The sequence below is a fragment of the Eubalaena glacialis genome, chromosome 9, assembly GCF_028564815.1.
Source record: "Eubalaena glacialis isolate mEubGla1 chromosome 9, mEubGla1.1.hap2.+ XY, whole genome shotgun sequence".
Taxonomy (NCBI): Eukaryota; Metazoa; Chordata; class Mammalia; order Artiodactyla; family Balaenidae; genus Eubalaena; species Eubalaena glacialis.
The window spans coordinates 37,128,036-37,150,965 of NC_083724.1; the positions used below are offsets into that span (position 1 = coordinate 37,128,036).

Here is a 22,930-nt window from a genome sequence, read left to right on the forward strand (position 1 = left end):
TGAAAGACAAAACTATAGTGCTACTGAGGGTTTATTACATATGAGGATTATGTAAACATGCATGAGGATGTCAAAACAAGTCTTAAAATTTACTGCTGATAATCTGCAAATGTAACTAAGCTATAATGTAAAGTCCTCTCTATGTAGAGACACCTTAATAAAGTTCAACAACTGACTTTTCAAGGATCGAGAATAGAAATTAGCCTGCCAGCACAAATAGCCCTACAAATATCAAAATCCCAGAAAGGATACAGTAGAAACTAACACGACATTGTAAAGCAACTATACTCCAATAAAAATTTTTTTTTAAATGAGGGGGGGGAGGGGGCAAGAAAAAGAAGTCCCAGAAAGGAGCTTAGCCTTTATGTAAGATATCCATGCCACCGATGACTGAGAAGTCACAGTTCCCACCCTCATTTGAGCCTTAGGAAAATTTTAAGAGGTAAAAGGGCAGCATGTAGCATGTTTAAAGAAAAAAAAAAAGTGGGGGGAAAGGACAGAGGGGAGAAACAGAGTTAAAATAACTTCAGCAGCATCACACATCTAGGTAGTACCTATACTAAATAACACAAATCTCACACCTAGTCCTGCCTACCAAATCGCATCAAATTATTAGGACTCAACTAGGAAGCCCTGAGTGAACAATTTACTTTCAAGCAAACACCAGATTTTTCTTCCAAGTTGCAGGAGGTCAGAAATTAACCATTTATGCCTGAAAGATATCAAATGCTTCATCTATAAATTGAGTCTTGACGGCATGGCACTCCTGACCAGGGTGTTATAGTCAAGGTAAAGAGACTACACAGGGAAGAGTGGGCTAACATGGCCTCATCAAATGCCATAAGAAGAGGTCAAAAGAGAGATTACGTCTGAGGTTAAAGGAAAAGATGAAGAAAATAGTAGTAACATCCCCATAGAAATCTACAAAAGCCTACTAGAGAGAAAAAAAAGCAGAAAAAGTATTCTTCAGCTAACGCATCAAAGCACCTTCACTTCACTGTTTTGAAATGGATATGAGAATAAGTGAATCAACTAAAACCATAAACCAAAGCAAATGCAAGTAAATCTATAAGCTACCAACTGCCAAATAAGAAAAAAATAACTGGGGGGAAGAGGGGTTTGAAACCACTTCCTCTGAGAAATTACAAAATGAATTAGAGATGTTTACCATAGAACATTCCTTAAAGCATGATCTGGACCACGAGCAACAGAATAACCTAAAGTACTTTTTTTTTTTTTAATTTTAATTTTAATTTTTATTTATTTATTTATTTATTCATTCATTCATTCATTTATTTATTTATTCATTCATTTATTTATTTATTTATTTATGGCTGTGTTTGGGTCTTCGTTTCTGTGCGAGGGCTTTCTCTAGTTGCGGCAAGCGGGGGCCACTCTTCATTGCGGTGCGCGGGCCTCTCACTATCGCGGCCTCTCTTGTTGCGGAGCACAGGCTCCAGACGCGCAGGCTCAGCAATTGTGGCTCACGGGCCTAGTTGCTCCGCAGCATGTGGGATCTTCCCAGACCAGGGCTCGAACCCATGTCCCCTGCATTGGCAGGCAGATTCTCAACCACTGCGCCACCAGGGAAGCCCTAAAGTACTTTTTTTAGAATGAAGATTGCTAAAGCCTCACCTTAGAAAAAACCAAAATCTCTAAACATGCATAGCCCTGAGCTCTGCATATTTTAACAAGTGCCCCCAGACAATTCCTTGGTACACGGTCCTTAAGAAACTGTCCTAGAAGGATGGAAAGTTGAACTAAAATGAATAAGAAAACAAGATCCTATAGGAAAATCTTGATGCATTCAAACCAGCAGGGCCTCATCACCAGACCTCTAGGAATCTTGTGAGCATCAGGCATATGATTACCACTCCTTCTGGGAGACTGAATGGAACAGTGGAAAGAGTAGAGGTGTGCAGTAAAGCCTCACTCAGTTCAAATCTTGACCCCCAGTTGCCAGCTGTGACCCTGCAAAGGCACTTAATTTCTGAGCCTCAATTTCTTTATCTTCTTTATCTCATGAAACAGAGTAACAGTATTCGCTCCAAAGGATTTTTGTGGTGCTTAAATGAAAATTATAAAAAGGATCTATCATGTGGAACCCTTGTGCACTGTTACGGGAATGTAAAATGTTGCTGCCACTACAGAAAATAGTATGGCAGTTCCTCAAAAAATTAAAAATAGAATTACCATATGATCTAGCAATTCCACATTTGGGTGTATATCCAAAAGAATTGAAAGCAAGGTCTCAAAGAGATATTTGTTTCTATCAGCATTATTCACAATAACCAAAAGGTGGAAGCAATCCCAGTGTCTACCCATGGATGAACGGAAAAATAAAATGTGATATATACATGCAATGGTATGTTATTCAAGCTTAAAAAGGAATGAAATTCTGATACATGCTACACAACATGGATGAAGTTTGAAGATATTACACTATGTGAAATAAAGCAGTCACACACACAAAAAAATATTGTATGATTCCACTATACAAGGTACCTAGAATAGTCAAACTCATAGAGATAGAAAGTAAAAGGCGGCTTCCCTGGTGGCACAGTGGTTAAGAATCCACCTGCCAATGCAGGGGACACATGTTCGAGCCCCGGTCTGGGTAGATCCCACATGCCGCAGAGCAACTAAGCCCGTCATCCACAACTACTGAGCCTGCGCTCTAGAGCCCAGGAGCCACAACTACTGAGCCCGTGTGCCACAACTACTGAAGCCCGTGCGCTAGAGCCCGTGCTCCGCGACAAGAGAAGCCACCGCAATGAGAAGCCTGTGCACTGCAACGAAGAGTGGCCCCCACTCAACGCAACTAGAGAAGGCCTGCTCGAAGCAACAAAGACCCAACGCAACCAAAAATAAGTAAATAAATAAAATTGATTCTTCAAAAAAAATTTTAAAAATTCAAATTGAGGGACATTTTACAAAATAACTGGCTTCCTCAAAGATTTCAAGGTCATGAAGATAAAGAAAGCCTAAGGAACTCTTTCGGATTAAAGAAGACCAAAGAAACACAACAATGCGATGCATGATCCTGAATGGAATCCTGGACTGGAGGGAAAATATAGCTATAAAGGACCTTACTGGTACAATTAACACCATCTGAATATGAATTGTGGATTAAATAATTGTATCAGGGACTTCCCTGGTGGTCCAGTGGTTAAGAATCCGCCTTCCAATGCAGGGGACGCAGGTTCGATCCTTGGTTCTGGGAACTAAGATCCCACATGCCACGGGGCAACTAAGACCAAGCGCTCTAGAGTCCGTGCACCACAACTACTGAACCCGCACACCCTGGAGCCCGCATGCTGCAACGAAGAGCCCACGGACCGCAACCAAGACCCAATGCAGCCAAATAAATAAATAAATAAATAAATATTTAATAAATTGTATCAATGTTAAATTCTCTGATTTCAATAACTAAAGTGTGGTTATAAAAGAGAGAGTCCTTCCTTTAGGAAATATATACATGGTATTTAATGATAAAGGGGTATGATGTCTCCAACTTACTCTCAGTTGGTTCAAAAAATAATACACGTACATATAAACATAGAGAATGATAAAACAAATAGGGAAAAATGTAAACAATTATGAATTTGGCTAAATATATACAGAAGTTCCTCATTCCACATTTGCGACTACTCTGTAAGTTTGAGATTATATCCAAATAAAAGGTCACCAAAAACAAGTTAGTCCCCATCTTCTCATGTTACAAATTAAGTAAACCAGCATATCTCAAAGCTTCTCCCGCATAACGCCAGTTCCAAAAGATGCTCCACGTAAAAAGTGGATTCTGTAGGTGCATAAAATTGAGACCAGCTGCTGTCTGTGATGTTCTACTCTCAAAGGACACTGTACAGGAACATATTAAGATTTGGAGATGTCCTTAACTAAAGAAAACTGTTCAACCCAGCATTTCCAGACCTTTTGACAACTAAACCTTTTTCATTTTATGATATTAATATCAGCAAAAACAGTACTCCAGAGAGTGGAAGGGGCTGACTAGGTTGCAGTAGCCAGTAGTTAAGCAGGCAATGCCCAGGCCGTCTGAGCCTGGGCCTCTTACACGGGACTGCTGGCCTTGAATAGTTGGCTGTGAACAAAGTACAGGTTTTCTCTGTGCTAACCAGCATCTCTGAAAACTGTGCCTATAATCCTGGCCTCATGTTCTACCTGGCTGGACTAATCAGTCTAAAACTATGGCACAGTTAAACACAAAAGCAACCACAACAAGGACATCAGAAATATATCCTTGTTTCATAAGTATACTGTGTATTATTATATTTATTGCAAGTTGTTCATTTCACTTATTACTTTACATATCTCACTCTCTGAATAGACAGCTCTTTGATTAACAAGTTTATTTCTTACCTCATTACACCCTCAACATACAGTGCCTGACTCACTACAGGTCACCAATAAACATATATTGGTTATATTGAATTAATCAGTGAATAATTACCTCTGATCCCAGATATGATTTGCCTTGTATTAACTCAGGTGCTGCATAAGCAAGACTCCCACAGCATGTCTGCAGGTGATAATCCTTGTTACCCTGCCAATAAGATAAAAATGAAACACTTATTAACTACAGCCCTTAAGAAAATTAAAACCCCGATAAATATTCTTCAGCACAAGCAGAGAGATGCTAGATGAAGAATTACCCCAAATAATAAAACACTTCTGCTGCCAACTCAATACTCTGCCTATGTGCATGCATGCACGTGTGGCTTCCTCTTCTCTGATTTCCAATACCACGACAACCCGACACAAAAAAAATCCTTCTCCCTTTAGCTCAGTCAAGTCAGGTTCGTACTTCCCTAGGCATTCATTTGCATAATAATCAGCTTAGCATACATCCAAGCACCCATGTCTTCCCACTCCCAAGTACTCAAGGAAAAAGGGTTATTTCTCTATGGGACCCTATCTCCAATATCAAATCTTTACAAATACAGAAGAGTTTCTTTTCCCCTAGAGGGAAGAGAGCAAATGCTACACAGAATAGTGCCTTGGGAGTCTGCTTTCTAGACTCGGTTATAACACAAATCACGACCTGAGCTTCCAGACTGTTCAAATGAGGAATCTGCTCAGCCTCTTCTGGTCTCCCACAGAAATATGGAGACATAATGAAAATGATACCACTGCCCAACAGTTATATAGAGTTCCACAAATGGCAGATGACTTGTGAAATTGTGAGATTTCATTTACAACTGCTACAACACACCCAGAAGTAAGCTCCTCAGCTTAGGAAAGCTGAGGCCACCCTCTCCCAGCCAACCCCTGCTTTTTGAGATGGTGTCTGTGTGGGTTGAATCTGTGGCAGCCATAAATTAACGGCTAAGGGAGTCTGTCACACACACTCTCCACTGCTTCCTTGATGAACATGACTTAAACCAGCTTATCTGCTCAAAGTATGCTTTATCTTTATTGCCTGCTGATCAAAAAAAATGCCTTCTAGCACTTGGTTCTCAGACACAAGACTCGACTGACAATCTCTGAAGAGCCAAGGGAAAGAGAGGAAAATCAGAAAGAATCAGACATTCAGCCAAAGGGGCAAAATCTGCTTCCCTTTGCACGCAGCTAATTCTGATTGGGGCAGGAAATAATCATGGGACTCCAAAGGGCTGAGACAGGTCTGAAATTTCAACACCCTTAATGAGGGTAGACAGCTCATTGTAGGGACTGTGAGTACCATCATTAGAGAACTCGGGAGGAAGCTTCCTACAGCAGCCACACAGGAGGAAGTTCAAAGTCACCTCAAAGAGAAGGTATGCTGGAGAACACCAGTACCTAACTATGGAGCGCAAATTAAAGAAATATATCACGGTATAAATTTTAAAGTGCATACGGACTTTTTCCTTCTTCTTTTAGAAGGAAAGGGGATTGTCTCTCAAAATGTAACTAACTGTTAGTTATATAACCATTTGGGTAATAAAGAACAGATTTGCACTAAATTCCCAAAACTCATATCTAAATGAAAAAAGGCATCATCTAGTGGCAACACACTCTAACTGCAAGAACATGGTCAATTCAGCATTCACACTGTGATGGCCTCCTGTCACCTAGGTGCTGTAAATTCTCTCACAGCATACCCATGGGGTCTTCAGCAGGACCAACCCTAGACCTAGAGCAGTGGTTTTCAACCTTGGTTATATATTAAAATCATCTAGAGAACTTATAAAAACCATGAAATTTAACATTCTTCTCAATGGATGCAACCAGGTTCAATAAAGACTAAGTGAAGTCAGTGTAAGATAACATACTAAGAGGTACACTGACAAAGGAAATAAATGCATTTTTATCTCTGCACTTACCTTGGGTTTTGCACAGAGACCAAAGTCGATCAGCTTTAATTTATGATCTTCATCAAACAACAAATTTTCCTGAAAAAACAAAGATATTTTCATAACTATATACTGTCTTCCTTATATCACATCCCACCTCTAGCTATTTCTAAAATCACTTTAAGGTTGTTTATATTAAACAGCGTGGGTACAAGAATGAAAATCATTAAAAAAGAATGAAATGACAAGAAGAACATAAGGGAAGAGAAGATGAATGTTGATAACTATCCTGCTTCCCCTCAAGACACATTAGCATAAACCATTTTCTCTTTGGTGCTCTGAGGTTCAACTACAAGCAAACAGAATGTGTGCCAAAAGCAAGTTTGAACAAAAAGAGTGAACTCAAATCAAAGGGTTGGATATAAACAGAGGGAAAAGGATAGAAACTGCCATATCTTGTTAGACCAATTCTAGGTCCCTAACCCTAGTACCAAATAACATTAAAATCCATGTTCACCATCATGCATATCAGTCAGAGCCTACAGACTTAAGAGTATCAAATTTTTATTCTGTCCTTGAAAAGCTGAGTCTGTCCATTCCACTGAACTGTTCCTTTCTGAAGCGTAATGGAATTAAAATTAAAGGAAGATGGTGTCAGGAAGAGAGTATTGAGAGGAAATACTCAATGACAATATTCTCAAAGAAAATACTAAAACTCTTCTTTCCTAGAAATAAAACCCTGAGGTTCATATTCTGCAGCTGACTACAAAGATATTTATAATGCCACACATAATTGACAGAGAAAAAGAATGCCAATAATAAGTCCAACCTGAAGAGCCTACCAGGAGTCAAAAGTCAAGGAGGAAAAAGAAGTGATACATTAGGAATAGAACAAAAACAACAACAAAAAGCAAAACCCAGACAAATTCTAAACAGAAAGAACATTTGAAAACCTAGTAATGACAGGTAAATGATGTTGAACTCTCAGGTGACCATCTGTGAAGCAGTCACTTACTGGTTTGAGGTCCCTGTGAGCAAAGCCTTGGCTGTGCACGTAAGCAACTGCAGACACTATCTGACGGAAGACAACTCGGGTCTCCTCCTCCGACAGGCGATCCTGGGAAATTATGTAGTCAAACAGCTCTCCTCCAGGGCAATACTTCAAGAGCAATAGTCACATAAATATTGTTACTACTTACAGAAATCGCTTCAGAGGAATTTAAAATAAAAAATTATACCTAACACAGAGATATTATTAATTCAATTTACAAGCAAGGGAACAAACTAAGTAAGGCACATTCAAAAATACACTCTCAGTATTCCAAGAAAGAGAGCAACAGCTCTTGGTCTCGAGCAGTTTTATTACCAGTAAGTAGAAGTAGAACCAACTACCACTGTGATTTTAAGTTCATTCAGGGTTTTTATATTTTTATAGCAAAGTATTAAAACCCATTCTAATCTTAATGCACTCACATTTAGTGTAGTTACTTGAAACAAACAAAAACCCAGCAGCAATTATTGCTTCTCCATCCTGAAGATCAGTGATTTTCAGTCTGTACCAGAAAGAACCTAATTATACACAAGTTCCTCAGAGGCTACGAGAGAATGGGTACCAGAGCACAAAGCTCTATCTAGGCTTTCCATCCCTTCTTCACCAGAGCAGCTCCACTATCCTGTAAATGGGGGTTTCCATTTAAGATTTCATTTCATTTTAGCAATATCAATTAAAATTACAGATGGAGATAGCCTATGACCTCATAGGTTCACATTTAGGAACTGTTCCTATAGATACACTCTCACATCAAAAAACAATGCACTTTTAAGATCATTCACTGCAGCAGCATTGCTTGTAACAGCAAAAGACTGGAAACAACCCAAATGTACTCACACTACATAAAATGGCATTCCATGCAGCCATAAAAAGAAGGAAAAAAAAAAAAAAGAGGAAACTCTTTATAAGCTGATATGAAACAATCTCCAATATTAAGTGAAAAAAGCAAGGTGTAAAAGAGAATATACTGATATAATGACTTGCAAAAAGCATTATGCCGAATAAAAGAAGCCAAATACAAGAGTACACAATGTATGATTCTATTTTTATCAAGCTCTAGAATAGGTAAAACTAATCTCTGGTGATAAAAATCAGGTCAGTGGTTGTTGAGAAGGGCACTGGGAGGGTGGGTAACAGGGATTAACTTCAAGGGTCAGGAGAAAACTTTCTAGTGTAGTGGAAATGTTTTATACCCTGAGTGGGGTGGGAAATACATGGGTGTGCACCTTTTTCAAAAACTATGTTCCTAATGTGTTCATTTTCTTGTATATAAATTATACCTAAATAGTCAATTTTTTAAATGCTATCCAATAAGATTTACATAAAGAAAACAGCCTACTTTGTATTTTCAAATAAAGAAATACAAAATAGAGTAAAACAAAAACATCGAAAATCTCTATGAATATGCATAGATGGTCTCCAAGCTAAAATGTTAAATAGGGGGGAAAAAAAGGTACAGAATAATATTATAGTATGTGACCATTTGTGTGACAGAAACCAGTAAGCTACACATACACATAAATATATGTGAAAACACACACACATATATATATATAAAATATACATAGGTATTTCTAAGTACATGGAAAATACATAGGAAACCAAAAAAGTAAGTGACTGACATAAGGGAAAGGAAACAGGATGACTGGGATAGAGGGGAGAGAGAATTTTACTTTTCAATATATACTCTCTCGTATCTTTTTTTTTTTAATATTAATTTTTTTAATTTATTTTCTTTTTTTTTTTTTTTTGGCTGTGCCTTAGTTGCGGCACGCAGGATCTTCCTCGAGGCATGCAGGATCTTTCATTGCAGCGCAGGCCTCTCTCTAGTTGTGGCATGCGGGTTTTCTCTCTCTAGTTGTGGAGCACAGGCTCCAGAGCACAGGGGCTCTGTAGTTTGCGGCACTCAGGCTCTCTAGTTGAGGCACGTGGGCTAAGTAGTTGTGGCGCGCAGGCTTAGTTGCCCTACGGCATGTGGGATCTTAGTTCCCCGACCAGGGATCGAACCCACATCCCCTGCATTGGAAGGTGGACTCTCCACCACTGAACCACCAGGGAAGTCCCCTCTCTTGTATCCTTTAAATTTTGTCCCAGGTTCATGGATTTTGGGTTTTTTTAAGTATTTAATTTGGACAAAAGGATTAACTTTTAAAAAGGCTTTAAATTCACCACTGTAAACCATGTGGGTGGATCTACAGTGTAATAAAGAGAAAATGGTCCTATGTCCGAAATTTTCAGCATTATGAATTTTAAAATGTGCTTTTAAAACAGAGCTAATCTGTCAAAATGATGTGCAGTTACAAATTATTTGGCTGAGACTAAGGAAAATGAAATGAGATGAATGATACATGTTCTAAAGACTTTACATTTCAAGCCAAAAGGGGCAGGTTAAAACTTGAAAGAGTTTGGTTCAAACAACACATACATTAAAGTCTACCTATAGGCTGTGGGTTGAACTGTGTCCCTCCAAAAAGATATGTTCAAGCCCTAACACCCAGTACCAGTGAATGTGACCTTATATGTCAATAAGGTCTTTATAGATGTAATCAAGTCAAAATGAGGTCATACTGGATTAGGGTGGAACCTAATCCAATTGTTTGTGTCCTTGTATGAAGAGATAAATTTGGACACAGACACAGACACACAGGTAAGACAACACCATTTGAAGACAGAGGCAGAGATGGTGCATCTATAAGCCAAGGAATGCCAAGGATTGCCAGCAACCATCTGAAACTAGGAAAGAGGCATAGAACAGAGGATTCAGAAGGAAGCAACCATGTACACACCTTGATTTCAGACTTCTAACCTCCAGAACTATGAGACAGTAAGTTCTTCTTTTAAACCACATTTGCGGCAGCCCTAGGCTAATACATCATATAAAACTGAAATGAGGGCTTCCCTGGTGGCGCAGTGGTTGAGAATCTGCCTGCCAATGCAGGGGACACGGGTTCGAGCCCTGGTCTGGGAAGATCCCACATGCCGCGGAGCAACTGGGCCCGTGAGCCACAACTACTGAGCCTGCGCGTCTGGAGCCTGTGCTCCGCAACAAGAGAGGCCGCGATAGTGAGAGGCCCGCGCATCGCGATGAAGAGTGGTCCCCGCTTGCCGCGGCTAGAGAAAGCCCTCGCACAGAAACGAAGACCCAACACAGCCAAAAATAAATAATAAATAAATAATTAAATTTAAAAAAAAAAACTGAAATGAATCCTTCCCTCTAGGAACAAATTCTAACATATTCTGTCCACTAAAGTACACCATCCCATTAGGAGGGTATCAGAAAGGATACATTCACAATGTATCTCCAATTTATTCTATATGCCTACTTGATCTAAATTGTTACAGAACTCAAACAGGTAAGCCACTTAACATTTAATCTTTCAGGTGAAATGTACTTTTCCCATAACTATTGATAAAATGAGTGAGAATGGTCTGAATGTTTGTGTCCCTCCAAAAATTCATGTGTTGAAATCCTAACCCCCAAAGATGGTGGCATTAGAAAGTGGGGCCTTTGGGAGGTGATTAGGACATGAGGGCAGAGCCCTCATGAATGAAATTAGTGCTCTTCTAAAAGAGGCTCGAGAGATCCCAAGCCCTTTCTATCATATAAGGACACAGAAATAAGGTACCAGTTATGAACCAAGAGGAGGGCCCTCACCCGACCATGATGGTGCCTTGATCTTGGAATTCCCAGCCTCCAGAATTGTGAGAAATGAATTTCTGTTGTTCAGAAGCTTCCCAGTCTGTGATATCTTGTTATAGCAGCCCAAACAGACTAAGACAATGACCAAATAACTTTAGGTCTCTGCAACATACTACTGACCTCGAGAACCATGAATATTTTGTTGGCTGTCTCTATCACATGGTAGAGTTGACATATATGCTGATGTCTCAGGTTCTTCAAGGCATCAATTTCTGTTTTGACCCGGGGCAAATCACTCTGTGACAAAACATTTCATTAAATGAGCAATAAACCTATTTGGGAAGTGTTCCAAGCATCAATATCACCAACTTTAATACTAAGTAGCAAAAGCAATCAACAGCCTCAAAACAATTTGTTCAACAATATAGAAATATAAAACAAAACTTATTTGTGTGTTCATTTTAAAAAGGCCTTGAGGGTTTTATGAAACCCTCAACGTGGGGCAATAGTACAACATCTAGAAAAATTAAAATAATCTCAGACTCCCTTTAGAAGGTTAGCATTCCAAACAAGGAAAATGACAGAAACACTACTCAGTGTACATGCCTTGGCTACCACTTGGGTCTCAGCAATGTCCATTAGGAAGCATGCTGAGCTAAAAATTGGTGAATGTAGATAAAAGGTATTCACTGTCTCAGTCTTCCAACTTTTCAAGGAGCTTGAAATTTTTCAAAATAAGAAGTTGGTTGGGGAGGAGGGTAAACCAAGTTGAAAAACTTTCAAAGTCCATATTAAAGATAGAAATCCAGATATCCATGAAGTAAACAAGTAAAATTTTATTATAAAAAGGGACTTGCTTTGTTATAAAGCAGAAACACACCATTGTAAAGCAATTATACTTCAATAAAGATGTTTATAAAAAAAAAAAAAGGGACTTGATCTAATGATCTGTGGTTTAATATGCAATTATCTAGAGCCATGCAACCAGATATTAGTTCTTAACCAAGAATCAATTGTAACTTTGACTATTTTGATATGATAATCTTTTTTTCTTCTTTTTTGGGGGATGTGGGAGTCTGATGACTAAAACACTGAAAGTAATCAAAATATTTTTAAAGTCCTAGGAAGTAACTAAAATAAGCATAGTAACAATAAAAAATACAAAAACAAGTTTAGAAATAATGAATTAATATCATCATATTGATGCTTTAGAATAAGTTTTGAGTACTGATGTGGTAATGCATTTTGTAATAACAGTTCACATTTTGTCTGCTATTTAAGTGTTTGCTGTGTCCAAGTAAATAAGTCATACTAAAGTTATAACTGAAGTTGAAATTGCTTAAGGGAATTAATCAGTTTTGTAAACAATGTTTAAATGCTCAAGAAAAATGTTTTTTAATACCTTTTTATTAGTTTAATAAATACAGTATTGAGCACTGAAAACAAAAATATTGAAGGAGAGCCTGAATTGTCAGTTGATAGGTTATTAAAAATAATTTCTGATATAGATCATTGTGTGATTTTGGCATATATTTCAGAAGGAGTTCAAAGAATTGAGTGACGTTATTATAACAAAACATATTCTCTTTGACTAATTTATGTATGTTAATCAGCATTTCCATCCTTAAAAATAAAGTAACAATTGATATTAAACTCTGCCTCGTCCTAACAACAAGAGAGACCCCAAAAAAAGTCCAACGTGTCTAATATAAAGATGCATTTTCAGTAAACTGATTTTTATGTTTGATAATTATCAACACATAAAATGTTTGTGCTGTTTTACTCAACTGTATACTAATAATAATTATAATGCTAACTCAATCGCAAAGAATAAAAAACCTTTTTTAACAGAGATCTTTGGTCAGAGGACAAAAAAAAAGATTTAAAAAAATTTTTTTTAATTTATCTCCCAAAAAAGAAACAATCACAGATGCATACTAAGAGACTAGTGAATTCTCAGCAGAAAGAGACCAGAACAAAGCATAGAAACCAAACCATACAAGGGATGGTAGAAAGAATTAGAAAAAAAAAGACCACTCAGGATGACTTCAAACACTGGGAAGGGTATATAATGCCCAAAAGACCATCAAAAGAGACAGATCTTCCCTTAATAGAAAAACAGAAAACTTTATGCACATTATAGCCAAGATCACAAATTAAATGGGCTGCTTTAGAAGGTAATGAGCAACTCAATCCTAGAAGCATTCATGTAGAGGAAAAAAAGGCTGATTAAGAAAAGGATTTCATAATTTCTAATAAAAGTTAGAATAAATTTTGAATAAAATTTATTCTTTGAATAAAATTCTGGGACATAAGATCGATCTATACTATAAAGTAGATCAACATTTAGTAAGGGTATCATGAGAAGATAAAGAAGGGAGATATCAATACCCAGAAATACCTACAAGACTATGAAACAACTACAGGAAAATGGACCCTGTCGAGTTCAAATATGTGCCATTGCCCTGTATTAAAATTAAGAACAAAGTAACCCCTTCCCCAGATTACTTTTTTTTAAATTAATTAATTAATTAATTATTTTTTTTGGCTGCATTGGGTCTTCATTGCTACACACAGGCTTTCTCTAGCTGCGGCAAGCGGGGGCTACTCTTTGTTGCAGTGCGCAGGCTTCTCATTGCAGTGGCTTCTCTAGTTGAGGAGCACAGGCTCTAGGCACGTGGGCTTCAGTAGTTGTGGCTCGGGGGCTCTAGAGCGCAGACTCAGTAGTTGTGGCGCACAGGCTTAGCTGCTCCGCGGCATGTGGGATCTTCCCAGACCAGGGATTGAACCCGTGTCCCCTGCACTGGCAGGCAGATTCTTAACCACTGCGCCACCAGGGAAGTCCCCAGATTACTTTTTAAAACCATAGATTTATACATAACGGGCTATGGAAATGTTATTCTAATAAAAGAGCAGTAACTAGAACATTAGAGCAAATTCAAGTTTTAATTCACAAAACTGATCTATAAATATTTTTTAAGTAATGTTAAACTTACCCCTAGTGCATTTTTATCCATGATTTTTATAGCTACCATTTCTCCAGTGAGGATATGGAAGGCAAGTTTGACCTTTGCAAAGCCACCTAAGTATGGGAAAATGTATTATGAAGAGAGAAGCAAACTAACTTAAATATCATCATCAGAGCAAACTGAGAACTCAGGCACAAATACCTTTCCACATACTTTTATAAGGCTCTATTGATCTATATTTTCCTGAAGTTTGTGGCCCTTTCTTCTTGTTGCTTCCAAAGTGTTGGCCATGATCCTAACCTCTCCTCATTCAATGACTAACTAAAGACTCTTCTTTGCCATGATAGGATATCTTTAATTTTGCAATGAAGAAGTAGGAAAAAAGAATTCATTCTTTAGAAATGTGTTTAATAATTAACATTGCAGTTAAACCTGCTTTATAATTAACATTGCCAGAACACAATATAAAGTTGGAGAGACAAAAGACAAGTAATATGAAATTTCCATTCAGTGTTAAAACTGTAAAAATAAGCAATTGTTTCAAAACTGGCTCAAAAGCTGGATAAATGTCCACATTTAGGTATCTAAAAGAAACCGCCAACCTAGTACTTCTAAAAAGAAGCTCCTGGTAGTCCCTCCCATGGTCTTCCTCATCTCAGTAAATGGCAACTCCATCTTCCCAGGTGCTCAGGCCAAAATTCCAGAAGCCATTTTTAGCCCTTCCCTTTTGTCTCACACCACATATCCAACCCTCCAACAAATCACACTGGCTCTGTCTTCAAAAATATATTAATGTTTACCTTAGGGGAAAGGAGGCAGGCACTGACTGGAAATTTCTATGTCCTGATCTGAGCAGGGAACATATGGGTATATGTGTACAAAAACTCCACCAAAATTAGTACACTTTGCTTATTTTACTATGTGTTATGCCTCAATAAACTATACTTAAATGTACATATGTGTGTGTAGGTCTGTATACAGAATCCCACCCCTTTCTATACACAGAATCTCACTACCTTCAATTCTATCACCATCCAAGTCACCATCATCTCCAGTATCACTCACCTAAATTATTGCAATAACCTCCTAACATCTATGTTTTTCTGTCCTTGCCCTCTCCCAGCCAGTCTTTTCACAACCAAGCAGCCAGAGTGAACCTTAAAAACAAAAGGTCAGACCACTACTTGGCTCAAAACTCTCTAGTGACTTTTATTCTAAATAAGATGAACCACAAGGCCCCTCCTACAACTCTCCTCTCTCTTGCTCCACTTTTTCTTACTAAAATAGGTTGAAGAATTTTAAAACTACATAGGTTAGGCTAAAAAGCTCTTGGCTGCCCAAATACACTATACTCTCAAATAGATGACCTATCCTCTCCAAGAAAATAATTACCTGTCCCAACAGTTTCATATAATTCATAGTATTTGAGAAGTTCATCATAATCTTTCATAGTCCTCCTGGAAGTTTACTCAAAATTATAAAAAGAACCTGTAAGACAAAAACAAAAACAGTACATGATCAAAAAAGGAACTATTAAGAGACTATCTCCTTCATTCTTATTGAGATCCCTAAAAAATAAAAATAGAGCTACCGTATAAAAAAAAAAAAAAGAGAGAGAGAGACTATCTCCTTCATTCTTGTAACCACAAATATAAATAAGTCTTAGGCATATAAATGATACTGGAAAAACTGATTAGCCATATAAAAAAAAAATGGATTCCTATCTCACACCATACATAAAAATCAATTCCAGATCAAACAAAGACTTAAATATGAAAGGTAAGCCTTTAAAAGTTTTAATAGAATATTGTCATCATTTCAGGATAGAAGAGGATCTTTTAAATAGATACAGAAAGTGCTAATCATAAAAAATAATAATAGAGAATTCTCTGGCAGTCCAGTGGTTAGGACTCCACGCCCTCACTGCCGAGGGCCCGGGTTCAGTCCCTGGTCGGGGAACTAAACTCCCACAAGCCATGTGGCAAGGCCAAAAATAAAAAATAGATAGATAGATAGATAAATTTTAAAAGGCTAGCATTATTTAAATAAATAAATATTAAATAACATTGAAATTAAGAACCTCTGCATATCCAATGACATCATTTAAGAAAAAAACAACATAAATATGAGAAAATATTTGCAACACTTATAACAGTGGACTTCTATCCAGAATACATATACTCCATCACAACAATATAGAAAAAGACAACCCCACAGAAAAATAAGCAAATGAAATAAAAAGGCATTTCACAAAGAAATACAAATAACCAATAAAAACATGAAAAAAAGCTCAATTTCATTAGTCATCAGGGATAAGCAAATTAAGACTCCAATGATATACAATTTTAAGATACATGTAATGAGATACATATTTTATTATTATGGTTCACAACTTCCATGTGTTATATATACTCTTATTTATTTATTTATTTATTTATTTATTTATTTATTTATGTCCATGTTGGGTCTTTGTTGCTGTGCACAGGCTTTCTCTAGTTGTGGCGAGCGGGAGCTACTCTTTGTTGCTGTGCGCAGGCTTCTCATTGTAGTGGTTTCTCTTGTTGCACAGCATGGGCTCTAGGCGCGTGGGTGGGCTTCAGTTGTTGTGGCACACAGGCTCAGCTGCATGTGGGATCTTCCCGGACCAGGGATCGAACCTGTGTCCCCTGCATTGGTAGGCAGATTCTTAACCACTGCGTCACCAGGGAAGTCCCTATACTCTTAAGTATATATCAAATAATTTATAGAAATAACACATACACACTACTATATATAAAAAAGATAAACAACAAGGACCTACTATATAGCACAGGGAACTCTACTCAATATTCTGTAATAACCAGCATGGAAAAAGAATCTGAAAAAGAATGGTTATATGTATATGTATAACTGAATCACTTTGCTCTACACCTGAAACTAACACAACATTGTAAATCAACTACACTCCAATATAAAATAAAAATTAAATAAGTAAATGAATAAATAATAAAAAATTAGTTGTAAAAGTCTTAGGAGGTCTTATTTGATTTTTGTCTTCCTGAGTTTTAAAATTAACTAGAATTACAAAACACCATGGGGTGAGTACACATGAGGTCATACTCATACCAGCTTTGTCTTATTTGGGGAGGATAAGCTCCTAGTTGACTTTAACTAGAGATTAGCAGTGTATCTGGCAGAACTGCTAATGCAATCAGACTATTAACTCTGAACTTTCTTGTATTCAATCATTTATCCATACAGATGTGCTTACTGAGCACCAATGATGTGCCAGACCTGCACTTGGCACCAAGGCTATAATAGAGAAGAAATGTGGTTCCTGCCCTCATAGATCTTGCATTCCAGTGGAGAAGACAAAAGGAAAATTAACAGACAACGAATTAAATAATTATAATTTGTAATAAAGGGCTTCCCTGGTGGCTCAGTGGTTAAGAATCCACCTGCCAATGCAGGGGACACGGGTTCGATCCCTGGTCCGGGAAGATCCCACATGCCGTGGAGCAACTGAGCCCGTGCGCCACAACTACTGAGCCTGCGCTCTAGAGCCCATGAGCCACAACTACTGAAGCCCACACGCCTAGAGCCCGTGTTCCACAACAAGAGAAGCCAACGCAATGAGAGGCCTGTGCACCGCAACAAAGAGTAGCCTCCTCTCGACGCAACTAGAGAAAGCCCGCGCGCAGCAACGAAGACTCAACACAGACATAAATAAATAAATAAATAAATAAATAAATAACTATGTAATAAATACTGGGGAAAATAAGCAACAGTGGTTAGAATGGGTCACTGAGAAGGTAATGTTTAAGTCAAGATCTAACTCAAAGAATGAGAAGCAAGAAAAAGAAAATCAGCCCTTCTCATCAAAACTTGAACAATGTTTCCAATAGGAACTGTGCAGGCCCATGTAAACAATGTTTCTATATGAAGCAGTTAAAATGATAATGTTCCTTTATTTGACAGACTGCGGCTTTCTCACCAACCACATCCTCAGCACTACCTCATTCCTCCCACTTCCTGCTTCCTCAGATACCCAAATGCTGAAATGCTCCTGCTCTTTGACAGTATCCATTCCAAAACTGGTCCTTGGGACTTCCCTGGTGGTCCAGTGGGTAAGACTCCGTGCTCCCAATGCAGGGGGCCTGGGTTCGATCCCTGGTTGGGGAACTAGATCCCACATGCACGCTGCAACTAAGAGCTCGTATGCCGCAACTAAGAGCTTGCATGCCACAACTAAGAAGTCCACATGCCGCAACTAAAAAAACAAACAAACAAACAAAAAACTGGTCCTTGCTTCCCCAGCACAAGCCCAAATCCTATAAGCCCCTTTCAACTCACTCTTACTGAGATGCCCAAGATCCTAGGGTGTATGGTTTCTCTTGCTGCAGCAAGCTAAGTGTACCTAATTGTTTTTTAATTACAGATGTGTCCCTAATGGTCTGTGGTTGATAGGCCTTAACTGGAATTGTTAACCCAAAAAGAATGAGAGGAAGAGCATTCCAGAAAGAGGGAATTTAGGTGCAAAGATCCCAGAGGAAGAAAAGGCTGACATGTACTGAATTGAAACTGCTTTCAGAGGTACCAGGAAAAGGAAATGCAGATTTGGAGCGGGGACAATTGGTTAGGCACATGGGAAGAAAGAACATTGGATCTCTACCTCACACCACACACAATATCAATTACAGTAAAGACTGTAAAGTGAAAGGCAGACAATTAAGACAGATAAGGCCTTACCCATACCAGACCTATAGCTCTGAGTGGCAAGAGGAAGAGCATGGAGATAACAATTAGAAAAGCAAGAATTCGAATACAGTTTAATGGAAGCCAAGAAGGAAGGAAAAAAGCAACACTACTAAAAAGAAAGTTTCTAGGAAGTAGATTTCTAAATAAATTTGGAAGTGCTCCTATATAGGTTAAGTCCTAGGACCTGAGTTTAGGTACTGCAAAGTGGAGCTTTCTTATAGGTAGACATGGGGTGCAAGCTCTCTGAACCTATATAGATAAAGTTTCTCTAAGGAGCTCTTCTTCCTAGAGGCTAATGTGACAGGACAGGACTTGAGATTTCAACCTTAGAAAAAGATGCTTCCACACCCTTTAGAAAGCCACATAGAAATCAGAGGGGGTCCAGGGAAGTGGAGGTCACTGAGTCAGCACAGCACACCAAGGGCTCTAGAGTTCACAAAGGGCTTTGAGTCCAAGACCCAGCTAGTGATAAACTCCTTTGCCTGGTCTGACTCCTATGCACAAATCTCCTTCTGTGCCCTAGCACTGGACTAGGGATGGCACCACAGAGTTCAAGATCCCAGGACCCCACTCTCTGTAACACTTAGAAAGATTAGGTAAGTATATGCATAGCCAACTGGGACTTGGGCAAAGTTCTACCTGGAAAGGGCAAAACTCATACATCTTAATTAATGCCTCTCAGTAGTGGAAACCTGGTGCTAGTGCTCATTTCTAGAGCCAGACAGTCTCCCTTCACCAACAGGCAGAGCTTTAGCAAGTCTGCTGAAGGCTCTGGGACTGGTTAAGTGGCCAACACCATGTTTACTACTTTCAAGTTCTCTGTCCTTCATCCTGGCTCATCCAGAGCTGAGTGGCCAGCATGTTGTTAAACCTTAATAACGGTATGACTTCGGAAGACCTAGAGTATGAGTTCAACCTCAGGACTGTGGTGAGTTTATAAAGGAAAAGACAGAGCAATAGGGAAGGTCCTTGCTACAATGAAGATGGGTAATCTTCTTAAACTGAGGTGGAGAAAAAAATGAATGAAATTATCAAAAGTCCAAGAGACACAGAGGATTTTTTTTTTTTTAAGATCCCTTTAAATTTCCTTTCAAAATGCCTAAAGCACTCTGATTTCAGGAATCATTTTACTTGGAGATAAAAGGTATGTTATTTAGCAAGTAAAAAGCCTTCAAAAATTTGGTCAGTGAAATGAACACTAGAGCAGAAGTTCTGGAAGTAAAAGTATCAAAACCCAAGAAAAAAATCAGCTTAAAAAAAAAAAGGTTTTAGTAGCAATGTCAAAGCTGAAATAGCAAGAAAGATAAAGATCATGGGCAAAAGACATTCTGATCCAATAAACAATATTAGTCATTTCCTAGGAAAAGGTGGCATTGGACCAACTTAATAAGCAGGTGGAACTTTTAATCTAGCTGAATCTGCATGAACAGCGTAGGCAAACAAAGGAAGCAAAGACAGGTCCTGATACTAGCGGAAAGCTGGTGATATAAAATGAAATATTTCTGCTTCCACTGGAGTGGCAAAAGTTGTTCCAGGCAAGGAGACAGCACAGAGGACATATTATTCTCCCTGGGCACCTGAGACACAGGATTAGAAATATCCTTACTAATTCAGAAACCTTTCAAAGGGCATTTGTTATTGGAGCAAATTGGGAATGAAGTGGAACCACACCCCCAAAAGACAGGAATCACAGGACTAAGAATTTGTAAAACAGGCAAAAATAGCAGCAAAGGTATAGAAGTCAACACAAGGCTAAGAAATCTTTGGGATCCTGATGATGGAGAAGAGAATGAGCAGGACTTTGGAAATGGGGGAATGTTAGGCTATAAATCTGTTTAGAAAGTGGTCTGCTATAAAAGTAGGCTATCAGGTTCCTTAGAGAGCAAAGCCCCAACTAATGCAGTATTGGGGTATTCAGAACACAGGGGTTAAAGAGGAAACACAAACAGACATTTCAAAGTTTAAAAACCATGAGATGGAGGGAGTTCCCTGGTGGCCTAATGGTTAGGATTCCCGGCTTTCACTGCCATGGCCTGGGTTGAATCTCTGGTCAGGGAACTGAGATCCTGCAAGCTGCGCAGCTCGGCCAAAAAACAAACAAACAAAGAAACAAACAAAATAACATGAGATGGAAATGGACAAACGGAAAGAAGTAGGCCTTAGGAAGTATAAGTAAGACTCCTAATTGCCACCACTGCACATGCCTAAATTCCATACAAAGGACTGGGCTATTTCAAATTGCCACACTCAGAAAGAGAAAGCAATTGGTATGATGTTGGAATTCATTTTCCCAGATAGGGATATAAGAGTGTCATAACCAACTTGATAGATTTTTCCCAAATGAGTTTTGAACTTCCAGGTTATGGCCTCCAGTCAACTAGCAGAGATCAACTCACACCAGTGTAAGACTAAATCACACATCTCTTCTTTTTCTTCCTTCCATTTTCTTATCTACCCCCTTCCCTCAAATCACACCATGTCTTTAGGTGAGTAATACCAATGTGGCCCTAAATTGTATCTACTGAATCCAGGGAACATCATTTTTGCTACTGTATAAGAAAACTGGTGTTTACATTGCAAAACTGCTATAATAATAGCAGATTTTACTTGGCTTTTAAATTTTGTGGAAGTGGAGCTGGTTCTAAATATTCTGAAGTGCTCTCCCTGTTTATCCTCTAGAGTTTGGAAATACAAAACACAGGAAAGACTTTTGACTGGAGTAACCCACTTGCTGCTAAAGGAGGTATATGATCAGTCAATGTGGAAGACAGTCTCCCAACTGTGGATAATGAAGAAGGAAACTAGACCCCAGACACCTGAATGTCCTTCTGAATGTGACTAAGTAGAAGAACTGGAGCTATATACAATTGGGGTCTTGAACTTTTCTGAGGAAAGAAGGAACTGCCTAGATAGTGGGAGAAAGTTTATCAGTAAATTTTATAAGATAGCAACAAATTGGGGGCATTTTCCTACCAACATAGTCTTATCTGGGCTATGCTATTACCTGCTGTGTAATACATTTACATTATCTAGTGAGCTTGGTGTGACACTGATGCTGAGGATATTTCAAATGAGAAGTAAAATACAGAATGGCATATAATGTGGCCTTGTAATACATTTAATTAACGTACTGTCCTGCTCCCTTGCAGAGGCTTCTGGGAGCACCAGTAAAGAGGCATTCACTCCCAAAGGTAGTAAGGGACTGATCTGGCCATCTGGTTGGTCCATAGTAGATATACTGAAAGGACAGATCCACTGGTGAGACACGCCCATGAAGGTGCAGTAAGGATGTTTCTGATTTATCCCACACAACAGAGATAGAAACCAAAATATGAACAAAAAAGTTAGGAACACTGGGCTCTAAGCAAAACTCCAGGCACTACCTTCCCCCTTTCCACTACCAAGGAGAAATACCAATTGTGAAGCTCAAGGACAATTATTCATCCTAGGAGCTAGAGGCCTGATCACTCTCCTGGGACCCCCTCCTTTGGAAGTCTCCCTTTTTCCCACTGGTCTCTCGGTGGGTCACTCCTTTGAGTGCTATAGCATTCGGTGCATATTCCCCTTTTAGTGTTAAGCCTCTTAAGCCACTACTTTGGGAAGGTGAAGGAAAAGGAAGGATTTGGACTCTGAAAAGGGGGTGATAAAACATAACACATTTCCTTTTTTACTGAACTGCCTAGTAAATTGAGTTGTACGAACAGAAATAACTCGAAACCCTTCTTTGAACTTCTTTCCCGGAGACCGTCAGTGTCATGGAAACATGGAATGGGAATTCACATCTATCACAGCCTCCTAGGTGGCAAGTGCTTTACCTCACCGATAACCCGGAGGCGGATACGATCCCTATCCCACTTACAGAGGAGAAAACCAGGGGTCGGAAAGGCTGTCTCATCCAAGGAACGGTGCTCATAAAGTGGGACTCCGGTGAAGTTCCCCAGTCTCCTGTGAGCCAGGAGCACTCTGGGCCCGAGCCGCCGTCCCCCGCGCCTCGCACGGCCGGGACCCCGGCCTTCACCCACGCGGGACACACTGACCTGAGGGCGGAGGGCCGGGAGGAACTGGGCCAGGCAGAAAGACAGACGCGCCGGCCTCCCGTCCGAAGGGAAGCGGCGAGCGCAGAGAGATCCTAGGAACTTTTTGGATGGTCACGCTCTGGCCGTTTCCGCCCGCCAAGGGAATCAAACCTCGCGCGCCGGAAGGGGCGGGGACGCAGCGGCGTCTGGGCGGTCGCAGCCAG

The 22,930-nt window shown here is 39.2% G+C and overlaps 1 protein-coding gene across 1 annotated transcript in view; it reads right to left on the reverse strand.

The window, feature by feature from the left end:
• MELK (maternal embryonic leucine zipper kinase) overlaps positions 1-22,841 on the reverse strand; it is a 78,919-nt gene extending 56,078 nt beyond the window's left edge. Inside the window, exons 1-7 of the mRNA XM_061201137.1 lie at positions 22,728-22,841; positions 15,346-15,441; positions 13,981-14,066; positions 11,165-11,281; positions 7,309-7,452; positions 6,324-6,392; positions 4,472-4,564 (exon numbers count right to left, since the gene is read on the reverse strand). Coding sequence (XP_061057120.1) covers positions 4,472-4,564; positions 6,324-6,392; positions 7,309-7,452; positions 11,165-11,281; positions 13,981-14,066; positions 15,346-15,403 — 567 coding nt within the window. The 5' untranslated portion in view covers positions 15,404-15,441; positions 22,728-22,841. The remainder of the gene's footprint in view (positions 1-4,471; positions 4,565-6,323; positions 6,393-7,308; positions 7,453-11,164; positions 11,282-13,980; positions 14,067-15,345; positions 15,442-22,727) is intronic.
• Between the last annotated feature and the right edge of the window lie 89 nt (positions 22,842-22,930).